The sequence below is a fragment of the Uranotaenia lowii genome, chromosome 3, assembly GCF_029784155.1.
Source record: "Uranotaenia lowii strain MFRU-FL chromosome 3, ASM2978415v1, whole genome shotgun sequence".
NCBI lineage: Eukaryota > Metazoa > Arthropoda > Insecta > Diptera > Culicidae > Uranotaenia > Uranotaenia lowii.
In genome coordinates, this window is record NC_073693.1 from 310,411,304 (window position 1) to 310,434,866 (window position 23,563).

At 33.4% G+C, this 23,563-nt stretch overlaps 2 protein-coding genes across 2 annotated transcripts in view; both read right to left on the minus strand.

The window, feature by feature from the left end:
• The window catches only part of LOC129753721 (uncharacterized), an 85,311-nt gene that overhangs the window by 15,510 nt on the left and 46,238 nt on the right, over positions 1-23,563 (minus strand). Inside the window, 4 exon segments of the mRNA XM_055749566.1 lie at positions 4,906-4,979; positions 5,077-5,356; positions 6,099-6,205; positions 19,370-19,466. Coding sequence (XP_055605541.1) covers positions 4,906-4,979; positions 5,077-5,356; positions 6,099-6,205; positions 19,370-19,466 — 558 coding nt within the window.
• LOC129751507 (cytochrome P450 4C1-like) lies at positions 4,843-19,812 on the minus strand. The gene is made up of 4 exons (XM_055747044.1): positions 19,370-19,812; positions 6,099-6,205; positions 5,077-5,356; positions 4,843-4,979 (listed from the first exon to the last, which is right to left on the minus strand). Exons 1-4 carry the CDS (start codon positions 19,530-19,532, stop codon positions 4,858-4,860), a joined length of 672 nt encoding a protein of 223 aa, XP_055603019.1. The 5' UTR covers positions 19,533-19,812; the 3' UTR covers positions 4,843-4,857.

The window sequence follows — 23,563 nt, forward strand, 5'->3', positions numbered from 1 at the left end:
AAAAATGACAAAATGACAAAATGACAAAATGACAAAAATGACAAAAATGACAAAAATGACAAAAATGACAAAAATGACAAAAAATGACAAAAATGACAAAAAATGACAAAAATGACAAAAATGACAAAATGACAAAAATGACAAAAAATGACAAAAATGACAAAAATGACAAAAATGACAAAAATGACAAAAAATGACAAAAAATGACAAAAATGACAAAAATGACAAAAATGACAAAAATGACAAAAATGACACAAAAATGACAAAAATGACAAAAATGACAAAAATGACAAAAATGACAAAAATGACAAAAATGACAAAAATGACAAAAATGACAAAAATGACAAAAATGACAAAATGACAAAAATGACAAAAATGACAAAAATGACAAAAATGACAAAAATGACAAAAATGACAAAAATGACAAAAATGACAAAAATGACAAAATGAAATGACAAAAATGACAAAAATGACAAAAATGACAAAAATGACAAAAATGACAAAAATGACAAAATGACAAAAATGACAAAAATGACAAAAATGACAAAAATGACAAAAATGACAAAAATGACAAAAATGACAAAAATGACAAAATATGACAAAAATGACAAAAATGACAAAAATGACAAAAATGACAAAAATGACAAAAATGACAAAAATGACAAAAATGACAAAAATGACAAAAATGACAAAAATGACAAAAATGACAAAAATGACAAAAATGACAAAAATGACAAAAATGACAAAAATGACAAAAATGACAAAAAATGACAAAAATGAACAAAAATGACAAAATGACAAAAATGACAAAAATGACAAAAATGACAAAAATGACAAAAATGACAAAATTACAAAAATTACAAAAATGACAAAATGACAAAAATGACAAAAATGACAAAAATGACAAATTACAAAATTACAAAATTGACAACAAAAGACAAAATGACAAAAATGACAAAATTACAAAAATTACAAAATTACAAAATTACAAAATTACAAAATTACAAAATTACAAAATTACAAAATTACAAAATTACAAAAATTACAAAATTACAAAATTACAAATTACAAAATTTACAAAATTTACAAATATACAAAATTACAAAATTTACAAAATTTACAAAAATTTACAAAATTTACAAAATTTACAAAATTACACAAAATTTACAAAATTACAAAATTACAAAATTACAAAATTACAAACATTAATACAAAATTACAAACAATTACAAAATTACAAACATTACAAAAATTACAAAATTAACAAAATTACAAAATTACAAAATTACAACAATACAAAATTAACAAAATTACAAAATTACACAAAATTACAAAACACAAATTACAAAATTACCAAAATTACAAAATTTACAAAATTTACAAAATTTACAAAATTACAAAATTACACAAAATTACAAAATTTACACAAACATACAAAATTACAAAATTACAAAATTTACAAAATTTACAAAATTTACAAAATTTACAAAATTTACAAAATTTACAAAATTACAAAATTACAAAACAAATTACCAAAATTACAAAATTTACAAAATTACCAAACACAATTACAAACCCCCAAACCCCAACCCAAACCCCCCAAACCCCCAAACCCCCAAACCCCCAAACCCCAAAAACCCCCCCAAACCCCACCAAAACCCCCCAAACCCCCCAACCCCCCAAAACCCCCCAAAACCACCACCAAAACCACCAAAATTCACAAATTACCAAAATACACAAACCCCCACAAACCCCACCAAACCCCCCCAAAACCCCCAAACCCCCAAACCCCCCAAACCCACAAAACACAAAATTACAAAAACACAAAACCCACAAAACACCCACAAACCCCACAAAACCCCCAAACCCCAAACCCCACCAAACCCCCAAACAACACAAATTACAAAATTACAAAATTACACAAATTACAAAATTACAAATTACAAAATTACAAAATTACACAAATACAAAACTTACAAAATTACAAAATTCAACACAAATTACAACAATTACACAAATTACAAAATTACAAAATTACAAAATACAAAACTACCAAAATTACAAACAACAAAATTACAAAATTACAACAATTTAACAAAATACCAAAATTACAAAATTACAAAATTTACAAACCAAATACACAAATTACAAAATTTACAAAATTACAAAATTACAAAATTTACAAAATTACCAAAACTACAAACACAATACAAAATTACAAAATTACAAACAATACAAAATTACAAAATTACAAAATTACAAAATTACAAAATTACAAACACAAAATTACAAAATTACAAAATTTACAAAATTTACACAAATACAAAATTACAAAATTACAAAATTACAAAATTACAAAATTACAAAATTTACAAAATTACAAAAATTACAAAATTCCAACAAAATTACAAAATTACACATTACCACAATTTACACAAATACAAAACAAATTACCAAAATTACAAAATTACACAAAATTACACAATTACCAAATACACAAATTACAAAATACCACAAATTACAAACATAACAAACACATACAAATTACAAAATTTACAAAATTACAAAATTACACAAATTACAAAATTACAAATTACAAAATACATACATACAAAATTACAAAATTTACAAAATTTACAAAATTACAAAATTACAAAATTTACAAATTACAAATTACAAAATTACCAAAATTACCAAAATTACAAATACAATTTACAAAATTTACAAAATTACAAATTACAAAATTTACAAAAATTACAAAATTACAAAATTAACAAAATTTACAAAATTTACAAAATTACAAAATTTACAAAATTTACAAAATTTACAAAATTTACAAAATTTACAAAATTTACAAAATTTACACAAAATTACAAAATTACAAAATTTACAAAATTTACAAAATTTACAAAATTTACAAAATTACAAAATTTACAAAATTTACAAAATTTACAAATACAAAATTACAAAATTTACAAAATTTACAAAATTTACAAAATTTACAAAATTTACAAAATTTACAAAAATTACAAACAAATTTACAAAATTTACAAAATTTACAAAATTTACAAAAATTTACAAAATTTACAAAATTACAAAATTACAAAATTACAAAATTTACAAAATTTACAAAATTTACAAAATTACAAAATTTACAAAATTTACAAAATTTACAAAATTTACAAAATTTACAAAATTTACAAAATTTACAAAATTTACAAAATTTACAAAATTTACAAAATTTACAAAATTTACAAAATTTACAAAATTTACAAAATTTACAAAATTTACAAAATTTACAAAATTTACAAAAATTTACAAAATTTACAAATACAATTTACAAAATTTACAAATATTACAAAATTTACAAAATTTACAAAATTTACAAAATTTACAAAATTTACAAAATTTACAAAATTACAAAATTTACAAATTTACAAAATTTACAAAATTTACAAAATTTACAAAATTTACAAAATTTACAAAATTTACAAAATTTACAAAATTACAAAATTACATTACAATTACAAATTTACAAAATTTACAAAATTTACAAAATTTACAAAATTTACAAAATTTACAAAATTTACAAAATTTACAAAATTTACAAAATTTACAAAATTTACAAAATTTACAAAATTTACAAAATTTACAAAATTTACAAAATTTACAAAATTTACAAAATTTACAAAATTTACAAAAATTTACAAAAATTTACAAAATTTACAAAATTTACAAAATTTACAAAATTTACAAAATTTACAAAATTTACAAAATTTACAAAATTTACAAAATTTACAAAAATTTACAAAATTTACAAAATTTACAAAATTTACAAAATTTACAAAATTTACAAAATTTACAAAATTTACAAAATTTACAAAATTTACAAAATTTACAAAATTTACAAAATTTACAAAATTTACAAAATTTACAAAATTTACAAAATTTACAAAATATACAAAATTTACAAAATTTTACAAAATTTACAAATTTACAAAATTTACAAAATTTACAAAATTTACAAAATTTACAAAATTTACAAAATTTACAAAATTTACAAAATTTACAAAATTTACAAAATTTACAAAATTTACAAAATTTACAAAATTTACAAAATTTACAAAATTTACAAAATTTACAAAATTTTACAAAATTTAACAAAATTTACAAAAATTTACAAAATTTACAAAATTTACAAAATTTACAAAATTTACAAAATTTACAAAATTTACAAAATTTACAAAATTTACAAAATTTACAAAATTTACAAAATTTACAAAATTTACAAAATTTACAAAATTTACAAGATTTACAAAATTTACAAAATTTACAAAATTTACAAAATTTACAAAATTTACAAAATTTACAAAATTTACAAAATTAACAAAATTTTCAAAGATTAGAAAGATTACAAAAATTACAAAATTTACAAAAATTACAAAAATGACAAAAATTGCAAATATTACAAAAATTTAAAAAAATATTAAAAATTATACAAACACAAACTGACAAAATATTCGTTTTAAGGGCATAAAAATTTTCTGAAATCAGTTATATTAACATAGGCACCAAAATTGCTTTTCCCGATTAATTTGTTGAAAAATTTAAAAATATTCTTTTTTTGGACTTTCATCTTCTTGAACAATTCATTTTAAGGTCCTGACTTCTCAAATATTGCTCTAGCTGAGTGCTTTTTGTTCATTACAGAAATGAAAAAATTAAATATAAATTCGCATATTTCTGCTAAATAATCTTAACTGAAAAAAAAAAATAGCGGAAGACACGGCAAAGGTGTATGAGTCATTTCTGTTGACCATTTCAGTTAAACGACCTTTAAAATGCTTTGCATGTTTCCTATGTCTGTTTGTTTTTAATCATTTTCGTCAACAGTCGTAAACTTACTCTTAACGCTACGGCTTTGACGTAATCCGAGTCCGAATGGATTTGTGCATTGACCAAAGTTCCCAAAGCTGATTCTGCAATTAAAAACGAAAAAAACACGAATCAAAGCTCCGTTTTAAAAACAACTCACCAAAACAAAAAAAAAAAAAAACCATTAAAAATAACCCCTACCACAAATAACATCCAACGCATACAAAGTCACCAGGGGGAAAACGTCAAAACATTTCCCGCCGGCCGCATTCTGGCGCAGCTGGTCGATGAAAATGTTGCTCTGCCGATCGAACACTTCCACGAACTTTTCCAGAATCTTGAAGTGGAACGTGGGCGTAATGATTTTCCGGTGCCGCCGCCATTTCCGGTCGCTGCTAGTTAGCAATCCTTCCCCGAGCCAGGGTCGAATGAAGTCGTACTCGCCGGACTTTTCGATAAACTGCTGGCTGCTCAGAATGGTCTGTGGCGGGAAAAAGAGAAAGAGGAAATCGGTTCGTGAGAATCATAAAATTCAGGTTAATTTTAACAACATGCGGCGCTTATGCACGCTTTAACTCTTTATGAACGTTCATGTTGAAAACAATCTTTATTTAAAAAAGAACAAAATTATTTTTTTTACTTTTTCGAATTGGAACAATTCAGCTAATCTCAACTGAACTCATCCACAATTCCGCGCAAATGACAGCCGATAACGATTGCAGGTCAAGTTCTAGATCTGAACTTTTTCATTCACCTAGTTTCTTCTTAATGGCCTACACTTGGCCAAGCGCCACCAATTATAGATATAGGTACTTTTACTTTGTCTCTCGATGTAAGTATAAATTCCGTTCGATGCAGTTCTGACGCCTAGCTTGACTTAGACACACATTGATTATTAGACGAACGGCTTTGAAATATTTATTGGTAACGCTGCTGTGCCACGCTGATTTATAAACGAGTACTCGTACGAGACGCCGCTGCTTGTCTAAGCCAGTTCGTGATAGTGAACTTGCATGCCGTGAATGAAGGTTGCCGGCTGATTAGAGTCTGGGTTGAGTTCGAATAATGATTTCGGAGCTCGATCTTTATCCCACAAGCATCTGAGCATCTTTTAATGACTGCTCACTACTCGCAGTCATTAAAAGATACTCGGATGCGAGTACCTAATACATACATATCTACATACATGTGACTTCAGAGTTCAGGTTTCATCGTGATCTCACCTCAGTGATCTTGGCGTCGGTGACGATGATGAGCATTTCCGGGCCCAGCCACAGTCGGAAACATTTTCCCGCCTCCCGAACGATTTTTTGGATTTCCAGGAAAAAATCTGTAATGAGGAGGAAAAACGCATTAGTCTTATTTATGACATTTAACTGGATACAGTTTTAATCTACACTTTCGTCCCATCGAAAGATATTGAAAATAGCGTAAATTGAAAAAGGGTTTCAAATCATCATCTGAGATGGCAAAGTGGTAGAAAAAATAGCCGATACCACTGCGCAGAAATTGATGGGAAGCTATGAGCCATACCACGAAACCGACCCAAACCTGGCTGGAAGAAAATATGAAATTTCGGCCAAAAAATCTTCGGCCTCCGAGCAATCCAGATTTGAATCCCCTCGACTATCTGATATAGGCGTATGTTCAAGCGTGCGTAGGTCTGTGTAGTAGGGAAGAATGACCCTGGCAGCTAAAATCCCTTGAAAAAAAAAAATGAAAAAGGCCTGTGTATCCTCTTACCCAAGTGTCGATTCTCTGAAGGCTTCCATCTTTGAGGCGTGAGCTTCAATGTCAGAGGCTTATGTTACGAAGGTATGTTCTGTATGAAGGTATGAATGCATGAAAACTTTTTCTAATCATGTTAACATTCTGAAAAGGTATTTTTGAACCTTGATGACAGATTTTCGCATTTTTTTATGGGTCACACTGTATGCATTATGAAAGCTACAGGGAACTTACAGAGTATTTAAAGTAGTTTTTATTGTAATTATGGAACACTTTGGATTAAAAAAAAGTTCAGATTATACAAGAACAAAAATTACAACAACAAAAACATTTTAATAACTTATAAACATTTTCTTTAAGTAACAAAAAATGGTATTCAATTATTTCTGGCTAGGGCTTGTGATATAGCTCAGTTGGCAAGTCTGTTGTCTCCTGTCCCGATGTTCGAGAATTCGAGCCCGAGAGTGAACATCGAACACAGTTGTACCGGGTAAGTTTTTCAAAAACGATCTGCCAACTGTAACGTTGATAAAGTCGCGAATGCCATAAAGAAAGTAAAACGACTATAATCAAAACAAAAAAAATCTGATTCTAACTTTATCTCATCATTTTTTACAGTGACGTATCGCACTGTGATTTACGATTTGTTTTGGTTTTTTTTTGTTAGGATCCTACTTACTACATTATCGGGTAGAGTTGAACTTTTGTCGGTTCACTGCATTTTGAACATTTTGTCTTCATAGCTACGTGCTGCTTAGAATGGAACCATCACTGTTGTAAAACAATAAACAGTAATTGACGTTCTGAGCACGGTTGCTTGATAAACCTCTTACGGCAACCAACCAACAAACTCTAACTATTTCAATGGAAGTTTAGAAACCCTATACCTCTCGGAATCAAAAAAAAAAAATATTATGCTTACTGGGAAATTAAAACTCCTACACTAATTTGTCATTGGATTTGAGAACCATCAATGTTTAGGGCTCAACACTTTTTGGGCCCCAACCTGCAGTGTTCGGCATCGCTAATTAAATCGCTAGCTCTTTCAAATTTAGCGATCGCCAATTGAAACAGCTAAATGAGCTTAAAAAGTTATCGCTTCTAATTTAAAGCACTGTTCGCTAACTGTTGTCTAACAATAACGCAAACATCATGAGAACAGATTGGATTATGGTTGCATCTCAATTCTTTTGACTCAAACACTTTACAAACATATTAGTATTTACAGTTTGTTTATTATACCCGGCCCGTTGAAAAATCTTTAATCAGTTATCACCTTTTTCAAACTTGCAAGAAAGAAATGCAAAGTTCTTATGATAATATGCCATTTTCTATTCGGCTAAAAAAAATAAATGGAAATTAATTCTATGGTGGTTATATCTTATCTTTATTGGACCTGATTTGAAATATGTATACCAGTATTAAACTTTACTTTGAAAAGTACACCGAAAAAACTTTTCACATGAACGCCACGTGAAAATGTACATGGATTTTTGCCATCATGAAAATCACGTGGAACCTACGTGAATTTCAGGTAGCAATCATGAGCTCGCACAGCAAGCAAAATTCACGTAATTTTCATATGCGCTGTAGGTGAGTTCTATTTGAAGGGTATGTGGAAATAACGCAGATCGAATGTGAATAGGGATTCGTTCTGCTACATGCCTTTCACATAAATTTTGTTAAAGATGAACGTAGGTTAATGTAGTTAGTCCTTTCCGAACAAATAAATAAAAATGTTTTGATTTTGTAGACACATTTTATTTTCTGGAATAATTGATATAACACCAAGCACGCACTGTACACTTCACTTCACTTTTTTATTTAAAAATATTTCGCCGCGACAATTTCATTAATGTTCCTTGTTAGCCGTTGCCTGTTCGTCCCAGCTGTTCAATTCCAAATTCTGCTGAAAAGGGAAAAGATGTTAACAAAAATCACACAACAAAATATTTAGGTATATATACTTACGAAAAATCAGTTCCATCACCCGTAATTCCTCTAACTGCCTGCAACAACTGTTGGATGGAAGCCATATTGAGAACTGGCCATATTCATTCACATAGATTTTACATGAGTAAGTTATTTAGAGCTACGTGAACCTCACATAAAATGCACCAAATCCGTTTGTGCTTGGCGGATCACTGGATTTTCACGTAAATCGAATGTGTCTTTGTGTTGACAGCAAACGGCCATGTGAATTTCACGTACGGATCAAGTGAATTTGTATTAACATCCAAATGATTCACGTAAGTCAAGCAAAAATTCACGTAATCAGCGCTTACGTGAAAATCCAGGTGAATTCAACGTTTGCTTTTCGAATGAGTGTAAATATCTCAACCAAAGCGAAACAAGTTGTAAAAAGTGAATTTTTCAGCACGATTCGTACATTTATTTAACGAGGCTTGCCGAGTGGGATAATAACGTCGAGATCTGAAAAAAAATGGATATTTGGAAAAGCCCTTGAAAATCCACCGATTAACTTCCGAAACTAGGTGTGTATATAGGAGGTGTAACCGTATGCCAAATTTCGATTCAGCCATTATGGCCATTTGGGTTTGGCTGCTGTGAAACTCATGAAATTTTTTTTTAAACCAATAAACCACTGATCAGCTGAGCAAATATTCTTATTTTTTCAAACATACTCATCGAGCGCCCCGCGCATTTCTCGTTTACTCTCTGTGAAAGTCATAGAACTTTGCGATTCTAAAATCCTTGGTCAGAAGCACATTTAAACCAATCACCGCACGTGGGCGACTATGCTGAAGTCAAGAAAATTTTTGACCGAGTAGGTCGTGGACTATACTTTTTCAAGAAACAATATCGAAAAGAAGGCCTTTTCGATTCTGTTTTCAGTGCCGAAAAGTGAACCGAAGCACTGAATTGCATAAAGTCTGTTAAAAATAGTTTTATATTCTTTAACGGTATTTGTTGAGTTCTCCTTGTATGAGTTTTGAGGAAAGAAGTGCTAAAAGAGACCATTCTAAATGACCATTTTACCTGGAGAGCATATTGGTGTGAGAATGATATCAATTTGAAGTTTGAGTTAGCGGTCTTCTGTTAGTAGAACGAAAAAATAGCGGAACTTTTTAATTCGTTAGCTTTAACAAAATTAAACCGTTAACAAAAAGTTATCGGACTAACTAGCGATTAGTGAATTATTGCTTTTGTGTCGAACACTGCAAACCTGACATTTGACCACTGATTTGACTGTCAAGTAACCGAAATAAATGTCGAATGCTAGAGAAATATGGTTGATAGCTTACTAACGCAACAATCATTCTGGTTCCTAAATTTGGACTTCCTAAAGGACTTTTTTAAGGAGAAAAACACCATAAATGTCTCTCTCGATGGATTGAAAAGAAGAAAAAGATTCTTGCTCGGAAGAAGAACCATGTTGTCATCTCCCTGGTCAAATTCGTTGGATTATAAACTGTTGGAACAGATTTATCATAACATTTAAAAAGGACGAAACTTGCAGCTAACTCGAAACGAGAAAAATGCGTTTGAAAATTTGGAACATCAAATCAAATCTCATTTAAAAAAAATACAGATGCGCCGAATAGTGCACCCATAGAAGAGGTTGCAAAAATCCAATGCCTATTTAGCATATCTCTGTGCCGATAATGCGCTGAAATGTGCACTGTGCCGAAAACGGTATGTTTGAAAAACCGTAACTGGCATAAGGACTCGGCTCCCAACCAAAATGATGACCACTACATTCAAGCGAAACAAGAAAAACCTATTCCTATTGGATAATTCATCCCAGAAACAAAAAAAATAAAAATTAAAACCACGGCGCCGTAGTGAGAATCGAACTCAAATTACCAATCATAGCGTCTTGCCAGACCGGCATTTTAACCAGTGTACTATTCAAGCTTCATGCAGGACGAAGGATATTTGTCATAGGCTTTCTGTCACCGATCAATCGAAAAAAACGCACAACGGCGGCTTCCCGGCGGCGGGAAACCCATTGAATGAGAACTGTGCTTTGCTTACTGCCTGCTATTACATACACACGCTACATATACACTGCTGCCAAAGCCGGGCAGCTTGTTTTGTTATGGAAACGGGTGAGGGAACGGGAGTAAAGGAAACGGGAAACCCATTGAATGAGAACTGTGTTTGCTTACCGCCTGCTATTACATACACACGCTACATATACACAGATGCTAAAGCCGGGCAGCTTGGCCGGTGCGTGGTTGTTTGCCGGTGAATTGAAGGAATGTTTTTTTTTTGTTGCTTTTACTGCATACACACGCACAGCTTGGCCGTGGTTTGCCGGTGCCAGTGGATTGAATTAGAAGGATATTTTTGTTGTTGCTTTTGCTACATTCACACGCACAGTGCTCGGTTCGCTGGCTGCCTGGTGTTGGCCGGTATTTATTTCCATCCTTCTTCGTCTTGTGATGCGATAGGGAGGGACGTGCAAACGTTTTTATTTTGTTTCTTTCAGACATACGCAATTCGGTTAACTTGGGAGATTAATGCCAGTGGGAGCAAATCGAATCAGCACCGGTCGCGTTATCTTCTTGTACCAATGATGCTATGTAATTGACTACACGCCATTGGCACAGAGGCTGAATTTTGGGTGTGGTATTCGGCTAACGGCCGAATACAGAAAATTTTCCATTTCATCTATTCGGTGAAACAAATATTCAGTCGAATATTCCGTCAAGTTTTAAGAGAAAAATCAAAAGCGATTATTTCAATTTCCTTCTATTTCATGTATTTAAATTCACCTATGTATTTGATTCGATTATTTGAACCTGATGTGTAGTGCATAAGATCTCCTTCAAGTATGGGTCACTCTTCTATCCAAAATTTCGATCAATCTGTATACATATCTCAGGTATATTTGTTACGTCAGTTGCATTTTCAAACAAACAACAAACAAATTTCAACAACTAGAATTACGAAAACTAGAGAAAAAAATCATTGCCAACTGCTGTTTACGATTCATAGGATACATAAACATCCTGGCAAGTGACGTAGGCTTTGTTTACCTTTTTACTTTTTTAATAACAAGTTCTGGAATAGTATGCGTGTTTTTTCATCACCTTTCTTTGTACCTCATTGGATTTCGAGAGTTTGAATTATACCGTATTTGTTTTCATCACCCGAAAGTGTTGCACCATCCACGCTGAATACGAGCATGAATCGAGTTTTGCACTCACCTTTGTTGGTGTGCGTGAAATCGGCAGTGTCAACCAGCCGTATGAAATGATCATCGAATCCCAGCGAAAAATCATTGGGATTGTGCGCTGAAATTCACCAGATGTGCAGAAAAATTCATCAGATGTGCGGCAGAATTCATCAAGTGTGCACAAAATTCACCAAGTGTGGGGCAAAATTCATCAAGTGTGCACAAAATTCACCAAGTGTGCGGTAAAATTCATCAAGTGTGCAGAAAATTCACCAGATGTGCGATTCCATCTTTTTGACATGGGATTCGATGATCATTTCATACGGCTGGTGTCAACAGAAAACATCAAGCTGTCAAAAATCCAACAGCTGGTATTTGTTTTCGTTTGACTTCGAAAATTGCAATGAAATTTACTTCAATTGATCATTGTCTTTTAAATATTATGAAAATTTTAGCATGAATTTATATATTATGTTGAATTGTGAAGATTTCAGATTTATTTTGCTTGGTAGATTTGCCTCTGGCTCTGATGATAACTGCAATACCGGCTGATTCTGGGCGGTCTATGTTTGCTGCTGCCAGACTGCAGTTACCCCAGCTTGAAGCTTCTGGTATTTTGAACGTTTATTCCTCGCAAATCTCATCTTCGTTCGAGTACCTATTTCCATTTTCAGATTACAAAAAAAAATCTTGGAAGTCAAAATGGCGAACTCGGATCGCGGAAGTCGGGGGAGAAAATTTTGCTAACAGACCGAAACGAACGAAATTCAAGCTCCCAATGCGGGTGTAGTATCGAACTACCGTTTTTGAAGGGGAACGGGTGGGAATCCGGGACTTGGCGCAACCGAGCATCGTCACCCTAAGGCACAGCTCGAAGCTGGCTTGTAGCAGAGGAGACCAACTTATAGGACCCTCCCGAAAAAGAAAGCTTTTCGGTTTGGGCGATTCCACCAGATCTTTGGGTTGGCCTTTTTGCACTCGGATTTGCTGCTCTTTTTCGGCATCGCCTGGAACCGATTGCAGCAAGCCTTCTGGGCACATTTCTTCTTGGGAGCGTTGTTTGCTTTGGAACGTGCCATCCAGGTGAAATTCTCCTATTCTGTTGGAAACGGCACTGGTATTGAATCTGGAACAAGTTTCCGTTCTTCGGGATAATAAACAGCTCGAACGCAATTTTGCGGTATAGAAATGAACCAACCAGCTGATATTTGTTTACATCGGGAAGCACGTGCTGTCAAAATTCATTGGTGAGAGCGCAAGCAACACCGAATATTTTCAGAGTGTTCCACCGTCCACTTTATGGTGCACTACCAGTAGACTACTCATCGTAAAAACGAGCATGAAAACAGCAAAAAGTGCACTACCGGTAGTGCCCCGGTGCACCACCACTTGAAAACGAATTCTCTATTAATTTCAGCGCTCCATTAAAAGACCGGAAGATTTGAAAAATGTCACCACTTAGGGAAGATAAGGGCATAACAAGCACTTTTTTCCACGAAAGTACGAATTTGGATTCGTACTTCCGTGGAAAAAAGATTTCTTGTTATGCCCTTATCTTCCCATAGTGGTGACGTTTTTTAAATCTTCCGGTATTTTAATGGAGCGCGCTGAAATTAATTCGAGCTCTCGAAATCCAATGAGGTACAAAGAAAGGTGTCGAACAAACACGCACACTATTCCAGAACTTATTATTCAAAAAGTGAAAAGGTAAACAAATTTTCATGAGGAGTTTTTTTGTTCCTATAGTATTATTTCTTTAGCAAAAAGGTATTCTCTTATCATAATTTCAGAAATATTTTTTTTTAAACCAACTAGGTTCTCAAATGACGAAAATGTTATAATTTTTGAGCACCGGGAAATAAGCTCTTATGGTCGTTAAATTATCTTAATCTATAAGATACGCACAGCAACATGATGTTCACATTGTTCCTCAATTTTAACCCTCATTAAATTTGTGACTTTTCACTATTAGGTATCAATTTTTAAACGCGCTTTTACTTTATCTTGTTGACTCGGGGCGTATATGGCACAATTAATCGGGGCACTATGAGCATTTTCTGCTAAAGAAGAAGTCACCTGAATTATAGAGCCACAGCTTGACTAGTCAAAGTGATTTTTTTTTCTCATCTACCAGTCATGATAGATTATTTTGATAGTTGCATTATACGGATAGTAAAATTTTATTTATGGTAGAATTATCCGCCAAACAAAGCACCAGAAACATTATGTATGAGTGTAAGTGAAGTGTTTGTATTCTTCAAACAGACATACATTTTTTCTGTGATTGCTTTGTTTGATGGATCTACGAGTTACCGGTTAGTGCAGAATGCATCGATCATGAATTATAAATGAAACAGAATCATCTCGACCAGGAATCGATTTCGAGTCCACTGATTAACTCTCCGACAACTTACCAATAGGCCAAATCGTTGGATGAAACAAGACTCTATCATGCAGATGACATCATCGAGTGGGATTCGCTGCTAGATTCCCCGGCAGAATGCTCATCGTATCCCGATTAATGGTGCTCATACTGCCCCAGTAGGGGTTATCATTATGCCCCTGCAGTGACTGATTTTCAGATTTTGATAAAAAAAAATGCATTATTAAACGTTTTTATCTTCTTTTTCATGTTTTAGTCCGTTAGGAAAAAGACTTTTTAAGAATTTAACATTTTTCATGGATAATTTTTTTCATTTGGATATTTGAATCTACACCAACTAAATTTGAAAAGAAGATCTAAAAATCTCTGATTGATATAAGCCAAAAGTGTATAAATCTAATTTCGAGAAAACACACTTTTAAATAGTTGTGTTTGGCTATTTTCAGTACATTTTTCGAACATTTGCAATTTTCTTTTGCAATCTTATTTCTATGCGAATATGATTTTTAAAAAACTGAAAAATTCACCATATATTATTTGAAACATGGAAAACCAAACAGTTTGGTGTAAATAAATATAGAAGGCCACTATTTACTCAAAATCGATCAATTATGCACTTATACCCCTTTGGCTCTGAGGACCTCATATAATTTCACAAAATAAGGTTAGCGTCATTGAATAAAAAACAATTACAATTACAATTTAAAAAATATCAAAATTGTACGGTATTTGACACATTATCTGTGAATTTAATCGCACATTTTCCAATGTTTTCCGATTGGGTTTTGGTGACCTTTGGTGATATCATTGGTACGAAGAGCATTCAAGCGGGTTCTAGTTTCAAATTAAACTTATAATATTGAAGAGTTTGGAAAGCCTCAGAAAGATAGTAAGATCGTATCAAAATTGTTTAAAAGTCGTAAAAAAATCACCGAGTCATATCAACATCATAATTTGAACTATACTCTAACAACAACTCAACCTTTCGTAACATGAATTCTATATTAACAACTTCGTTCATCCAATAAAATTGAAAAACTTTTATGTAAAACATCGAAAGTTTTCTCTGTAAATTTATAAGATTTGTTATTTTTGGCTTAGTTTTAAGAGAAAAGGGTATATTTATGAAAATTAAACCCCCAAATATATTTTAGTAGGCAACGTGCACTGTATGTATGTACATTGATAATAAAAAACAAGACAAAATTTCAATTAGAACCGGTTTGGTACTGACAAATCTATCAGAAAAAGAAACAATTTTTTAAAGAAAAGTTTTTGTTTAAAATAGGCGAAATGATTATAAAACAATCAAACTCGTATTCATCCTTTTTATAAGAAGCTTTCCCAATACATATGTCAAATCGAGATATTGAAAAAATTTAAAGAATTGGGTTGAGTTGAGGTTGAGGTCCGTACCGAATCAAAATTATTTATGATATAACTGAAGGTCGTTGAAAAAATTATTCTTTTAAATGTCAAAAGCTTGTGAACGTAACTTTTTTCAACAGTTCCATTTTGCGTATTTTTATTTGTCCATCCAATTTTTCCTAGTAGAACGACAAACTTGAACGACATAGGTCGGCAACCTGCGGCTCGCGAGCCGCATGCGGCTCTTTGGATGTATAACTGCGGCTCTTTAGCTCAATGTGTGAAAATTTTGAAAATCCTCGAAATTTTCTAGAGTAAACGGACGCAACATAAGTTCCTTCAGTTCAGATAATATTTCCCTGAATTCTGAAAGAAACCAAAAACTACTATAGAACAAGCTAACAGCATCTTATCAGTTTGCAACCAAGAAGAGATTTAGAAATCAGTTAACGTTCTTCATAAAAGTCTGATATAGCATTTGGAAGCCTGGAGAAATTTTTCTTCGCTGGAACGGGAAGTTTTCCGTTGAATTAAATTTTCTGATTTAATCGGATAAAAACCGAGCTTTTTTTTAATCGTCAAATAAAGTCCTCACTGTTAAGATTATGAAATTGAGTTTGTTTCTCTTGAATTCAATATTTTAAAAATAAATTTGCTTCACCACCAGTATGAACATCTGATGATGATTTTAATAATGCTTAGAAAACTGATAATAATTGTTTAGTGCATGAAAATTTCTTTCTTAACACGTTTTGTATTTAAATTTTTCAAATATTGAATTCCATCTCTCAATGTTCCTTTTCAAATCCATGAAAAAAAAATCAAGTTCTGCGTTCTAATTTTGATCATGAGTTCAAGTGGACAAATTTTTCAAGTTTGTTAAAAAATATTTTTGTAAACCGGATGGTCTAATTTTAGAATTTCATGTATAGTTTGAATATTTTTAGGATTTATTCGAAGAACTTTATTTGGTGAAGAAGCATTTTCTTCCATAAACTCACACATATATCTTCTAACAACTTTGATATCCTTATTTTTTTATTTCAAAACCTAATTTCTAATTCTGCAATTATTTTTAAAACTTCATGGCTGTTCTAAAAGTTGATTTTGATTTCTAAGTCTTTATCAGAATTTTGGTTTATTCTATGAAGTGAGGCCCAAAATAACGACAAAAAACTAAAATTTGAGTTTAAAAAATCGATTCGCTGAAAAAATGAAATACCGCGAAGCAAAGCCAAAGTTAGATGTCTATTATTATGTATTATTTATTTATAATTTATTTCTACATCATCGGTAGAATCTATTCTTGACGATTCCTAAAATTCAAGTTACACTGAAATGCAGCAAATCTGCCAAGAATTAAAAGTATTTAAAAAATATGTTTTTGACTGTTTGAAATATTTTAAATTATTTTGTTTTGAAATATTGAAAAATTAGAATAAATTATTCGCACAATGAATCTGATATCATTAAAATTGGTAAACATTTTCGGGCCAGGAAACCGCCAACAAACTACTATAATGTTTAACATTACAAATTCGCAAGTGAAAACTGAGAATTCATTCAAAAAATTAAAATATCTGTTTGAAAAAATCAAATTGATTAAATTCCAAATAACAAATTGTATAAAAATTCAAAATATGAATTTGTGATAAGAATTCATAGAAACTTTGACAGAAGGATCCATCTGAATCCATGATATATTTGAGACTCAGAGGTTTGGACATTATTTTTAAGATTTCATTAGTATGGAGAAGGAACAACTTGGAAGGGTTACGATTTTGAACAGAATCGAGAATTTAAACTTAAATTTTCGCTATCGGAAAATAGAACTTTAGGAACCTTTTTTTTTAAATTTTATCAGAAATCAAAATGAGAACTAGCGGAATGCTTGTAATGAAAAAAATTTAAAAGCAATTTTATAACCACATTTTATAGACCACATCTCGCGTCCGATTGTTAAATTTTGTCAAATTTTGACTAATTTTTTTCAATCCGTAAAATGAGTATTTATGATTTAAAATTTGTTGGTTTATTTATTCTAAGGCCCGGAAAATATTTATCGATTTAAAGTGATAGTTTTATGCGCATAACCCAAAAAAAAATTAAGGCTTTTATTATAGAATTTGAAGAAAAAATTATTGTGACAAACCATCGTATAGTTTTTTTCATATTAATTTATATCTTGTAGTATGCATTTTTATGATATAACATTTTCAATGCTTCTTTTTAATATTTCAACAGAACACATCGAAAGTCTATTTTTTTTCTGGGAAAAGGTGTTAGGAAATAATTGCACCAAAGGTTAAAATGATAAATTTTATCAGGTCACAATGGTAAATCGCCAAAATTTCAACGTTACTAAGCTGTACCCGTTATGAAAATGTATTGATTCAAAAGAAAGAAAAATAAATACAATAAAACAACGAAAATCTGTGGCGTTGTGAAACAGGATAATAAAACTGAGTTAACATCAGGATGCAATGTATCTTAGCATTCACCATTATTTGTAGTGAGGATAAAATGAATTGCGGCTCTTTGAAACTTGGACATTTCCTTAATTTGCAATTTTTGGCTCTTCTGTCTCAAAAGGTTCGCTGTTCTAGGGTGTTTATCAGAAGAGAATAAATTCCAGTAAAATCTGGACAAAAATTTTTGAAACAGGTGCCAAGTAATTTGAATTTGCTGATTTAAAACCGGGTTAGTTAAAAGTCGAAATTGAGCAAGATATAATCAAAATAGTTGCTAAGAAAAACGATGATCCAAAACCTTAAGCTACCATATTTTCTTCCATAATTCTGGTCGATTTTATGAAAAATTTGGAAAAAAAAACAGGGACAAACTGAATAAAATCTAGACATAATTCAAAAACATACAAGATGAAAGTGATATTAATTTAAATTTTCATCAAATCACATCAGCAACGCTTAAATCGCATTTAAGGGTTACCCAAAAATTGGTGATCATTTTTAAATTAAATCTTAAATTAGCAGATATTAAGTTACGCCTATTGACCCTACACGAATAGAAAATTTAACCCCATTTTTAGTAGGCGTAACTTCACATTCCAACGAATATGCAACAACAGGTAGTTTCGCCCAATTGAATTTAATCAATTTTGTGAACGTTCCAAGTTAATTTAGTAAAGTACAACCACGTACAAGTAGGGGAAATAAGGGCATAACGGCCACCTTAAGGAGGGCGGTTATAGAAAACAGCTATATTATGTGAGTTACATCATTGTTTCGTGTTCAGACACTAGAAAGTCTATTATCTTACTGGCTGAAACTTGAAAAAGAAGATAAAAACTTTTAAAGATACCTACAATAAAAAAAAAATCTGACGTAGAATTTAGCAGCGAATTCAACTCGATGAAGTCAACTGAGTTATAGAGCTACTGCTTGACGTTTCATTCGACAATTTGGCCTATTGGTAAGGTGCCGGAGAGATAATCAAAGGACTCGAGTTCGATTCCTGGTCGGGCTGGATTTTTTTTTTATTTACCGTCCATGATCTAGATTTGAAATCATTTGTTTTCAATTTTCAGATTTCTAGTTCTGAATTAAAAATAGTTTAATATTTCAAAAAAAATCCTAAATATAATGGTAAAACGTGAAATTTCTGCATTCCTCTCCACTAGTCAACGGATTTTTGTTTAACGGATTACAATTTTTGTTTAATACCCATAATTTGCGTACGGTAGTCCCGTTGCACCGCGCCGCTAATGACATTCTCAGAAAGTACTGATTAACAATGGCTAAACGATTTTGCACCAGTCAATATAATTTGAATAATTAAAGAAGTCGCGTGGCCCTCGATTCTGCCATGTGTGAACCACCAGAAGTTTTCCGTCGTCCGTCTTTGCTCACCTGGTGGCGATTTGTTGACGAAGGTTAGTGCATTTCCCAGCAGCGGATAACCTTTCGGTCCCCCGATAAGTGCCCCGTAGTGTAGCGTATCGGCAAACTTCCGGTACAGGAACAGCCCCAGAAAGGTGGTCACAGCCAGGAGTGCCAAAATTAGCGGAATCATTTCGTTTTTGGCGATAAGTCAGATTTGAGTTTTTCCCACACTTTCGAAGATAGATTTCATTCCAGTATGTTACGTTCGATGCACTAAGAAGTGAGATTTTCTATCAAGAATAGAATCCCATCAACATGGAAAAGCTTTGTTTTGTGCAAAGTATTTAGAAAAAAATGATTAACAGCTGTAATCAGTAGCACGTGCTAAGTGATTTCAGTTATTGGAACAACGCTTTAAAACATCCGAACGCGGCGCCTTATCCCGAGTGACTAACGTCGTTCTAACTTAACTGCCTTCTAGCTAATGAGTGCATTTTACAGCACGCGGGTTGGATGGGATTGGAGTACTATAAAGTTAGTACACCTACTAGCTAGGCCCAACTTACTAACGGCAAGCTGTACTTACTACGTATATAGGTTTTTTATATATTTTTATTCTCGCCGTGACACTGAAAATCGAGCCGGACCTGTAAAACGCATTAAAATGCTGCCGCCGCTTTATGTTAGGTTAGGATTGTGAGGGTATTTCGTATCAGTGTGGGTCAGGCTTTTCCAGCAGCGATCCTCTGGTAACACTTTTCGTGTTAGGTTTTGAGGTAGATTATTTGCATGTGATTGTGACGAGTTACGCCGACAGTTAGGAACCGCGATGCGAGAGCGATGAGTTGAAACTTGGAATCGAGACGAATGCGACGGTTAGAACGCAAAAAAACACACGCGCGCACTCATCTGGGAACCCATATGTGCTGGGGTAAGGCCGTCCAGTACCGACTATTTAGGCCTATACCTAACTACTAAGTTCGCGTTTCGGTTAACTAGTTACGTGATATGTAACAACTTTAACCCGTTTTAATCAGCCGCAGTCGCAATTTGAGACGAGGAGTGAATTATTTTTCGAGTGCAACTGCATGCATTCGCAATTCAATGGCACATACACACACACATGAAGTCGAGATCTGGATGGAAATAGATTTTCCTGGTGACCTACAACTCGTGCGAGGCATGCAACTTGATCCAATTTTCAATGTCTCTTAGTTTTTCTGGTAAAAAAAACGTTAGTGCAATAAAAAGTAAACAAAACAATTTTTTGCTACTTAATATGTATAAAATTAACAAGTTTATATCAGCTTTTGCTGATGAATAATTTGACAGGCTTACATATCATCATTATCCATTTAATTGGTCTTTGTCTTAGAGTCTTTACTAGTCACAGGCTGAGATTCAAATTTGGGTGGAGCTGTACGCAGAATGGTCGAACACGCGCCCTTTGTAATTAATAACATTACATAGGGATCATTCAACAAGTTCTATCGGGACCGGATCAACCTAACCTAAATTTTATGCAGGTTATCGTCGAATGACAGTCGGAAGCAGGTATTCGGAATTCTGTTAAGAGCCTTTAAAGTCGCTGCTTTTAAATCACTACGCGAGGCTTCGTTAAGTTCGTTAAGTCAAGTGATAAAAGCTCTATAAAGCATTTGATAGCGTTGACCCTACCACAATCCTACGCACCTTAAGCGACTGGGGAATCGAAGGTCAACTTTTCCAATACATTCATAGCTTCCTCTCGAACCGTTCTATTCAAGTCCTTGTTAATTCTACTCTTTCCAGTCCAAAATCAGTAACAACCGGGGTCCCACAAGGGTCCGTTATCTCCCCCACACTTTTTCTGATAGCCATCAACTCCATATTCAAAGTAATTCCTGATAACATCAAAATACTCGTTTATGCCGACGATATTTTGCTGATCTCGATCTCCCCTTTCGCCCGTCTCACGCGTAAAAGGTTGCAAAGTGCGGTTGACTTGGTTGCAAGCTGGGCTCCCACGGTGGGTTTCCAGTTCTCACCCGGTAAATCTAAACTGCTACACCTAGGTCCTAACAGAAAAAAGCTGACTAAGCTTCCTCCCATAAAAATGAATAACCAAATCATTCCTCTGGTTCACTCTACCAGACTGTTGGGTGTCTGGATCGATGACCGTTTAAATTTTAAAACCCACCTTAACCAGATTAGGAAAAACGCTATCAACAAAATTAACATTCTAAGTATCCTTAGCAAAACCCCCAGCCATGCCAACCGCGATTCCCTACTTCGATTCCTACATGGATGGTTACTCCCATCGACTCTTTATGGCCTAGGCTTGGTGAGCAGATGTGGTCCCTTTCTCCACCAGAAAATTGAACCTCTGTACAACAGATGCATCCGAATAATTGGCTCCGCATTTGTCACCAGTCCAATTGTCTCAATTATGGCAGAAAGTGGACAGAGTCCATTTAAATACCTTATTGCTAAATTACTAACTTCCAAATCACTACGTTGGCTCGCGATCGGCGGTAATGAGGACTCCCCTCTAATATCCCGCACTAACACTTTACTTCAAGAGATAACTAATTCTTCTCTTCCAAACATCTGTCAGAGAAGAACGACTCCCTTCAGATACTGGACTGAAAAAGTTCCTCGGATTGACTTTTCTCTGTCACTCAAAATAAAAGCGGGCCAACATCCTCTTACTGTGCTGCCATATTACCACAGTCTAATCAACGAAAAATACTCGTCCAACTTCCACATCTTCACCGACGGCTCCAAAACTGCCGACGGCAGAGTTGGGTGCGGGATTACTGATCCTATGACCGAACGTAGTATTGGTCTGTCATCACAATGCTCCGTTTTCAGTGCCGAAGCATATGCCATATTAAACGCTTTATTAAACCTCCCAAATCTATCAATTACTCCAGTTATCTTTTCAGACTCTGCCAGCGTGTTGAAAGCCGTTCAAGCTGGGAACATCAAGCACCCCTGGATCTCATCAATAGCCCACGAAGCCTTGAACAGGAATGCTACTCTCGTTTGGATACCAGGACACGCGGGCATTCCCGGCAATGAGTCCGCCGACCGTCTCGCCTCCACCGGTACAAGTCTAGATCCGCTACCAACCCCCATACCACAACAAGATGCCTATCGTAACATCTGCAACTGGCTGTCCCATGCCTGGGAAGATAACTGGGCAAGCAATCGAACAGCTAAACTACGAGAGGTCAAAAACAGCTCACTTAAATGGACCGATCGTATCAATCCTGTAGAAAGGATAGCGCTCACTCGGCTTCGTATAGGCCACACCCGAATAACTCATTCTTATCTTCTCAATAGAGAGGACCCTCCTATCTGCCCCGCCTGTAACTGTCCTCTAACAGTAAAGCACATCCTAGTGAACTGTCAAGTATATGATATGCAAAGATCTCATTGCGGTTTGGCCGACAGTCTGCGTCAAATCCTGTCAAATTGCCCTGATGAGGAGAAGAAACTAGTTACCTTCCTTAAGAACACCAAACTCCTATCCCAAATTTAGTCTTGTTGTTTAATTATCCGGACTAGATTACCGTTATCCGAATTTGTTTCCCAAAGATTCGGTCATGAATGCCGTTGAACAATTTGTTTCCCCTATATCCGGAATTGAATGCCATCAGGACAGTAAGCCACTTAAAGCCGGACCTACGTACCGCAAGAAAACAATCTGTTTCCTGACACATCTGGACTTGATTGCCGATGAAACAATTTGTTCCACCCCAGAGCCGGACATGCGTGCCGTCACCGGAAACAATTAGAATCTACAACAAGAAACGATCCTTGACCTTGTACAATAGTATATGTAATTTTAAGGCTACCGTAATTTTGTATAATAAACTTAATAAACGACAGGAAAAGGGAAGAATGCCACGACGTGGTAAATTCCTGGCAAAAAAAAAAAAAAAAAATCGTTAAGTTCGGTCCAACGTCTGTAAAGTGTTCTTCTTACTGGAGCAAAGAAAGAACAGCTCGAAGCTCGATACGTATTTTGATTACAACTTCATATTCAAATTAGCAATAATCGGTTCAATGAAGAGAGTTTTTCTTCTTCAATGTCGTGTAGTATGAACGATAGCGAATACTTTTTTACTGGAGAAACTAAACACATGTGTTATGATTGATTTTGTAGAACATTGTTTAGTGATAAATCTTACAACTTAAGTGTTATTCTTCATAATAAATAGAGCACACTCGTGG

What these genes read in the sequence shown, in the direction of transcription:
- LOC129751507 (XM_055747044.1), bottom strand. Translation starts at nt 19,532, where the DNA reads ATGATTCCGCTAATTTTGGCACTCCTGGCTGTGACCACCTTTCTGGGG. An exon ending in CCGACGCCAAGATCACTGAG is followed by an intron (nt 5,357 to 6,098) that starts GTGAGATCACGA and finishes TTCCCGCCACAG; the next exon opens with ACCATTCTGAGCAGCCAGCA. An exon ending in TGCGTTGGATGTTATTTGTG is followed by an intron (nt 4,980 to 5,076) that starts GTAGGGGTTATT and finishes TTTTAATTGCAG; the next exon opens with AATCAGCTTTGGGAACTTTG.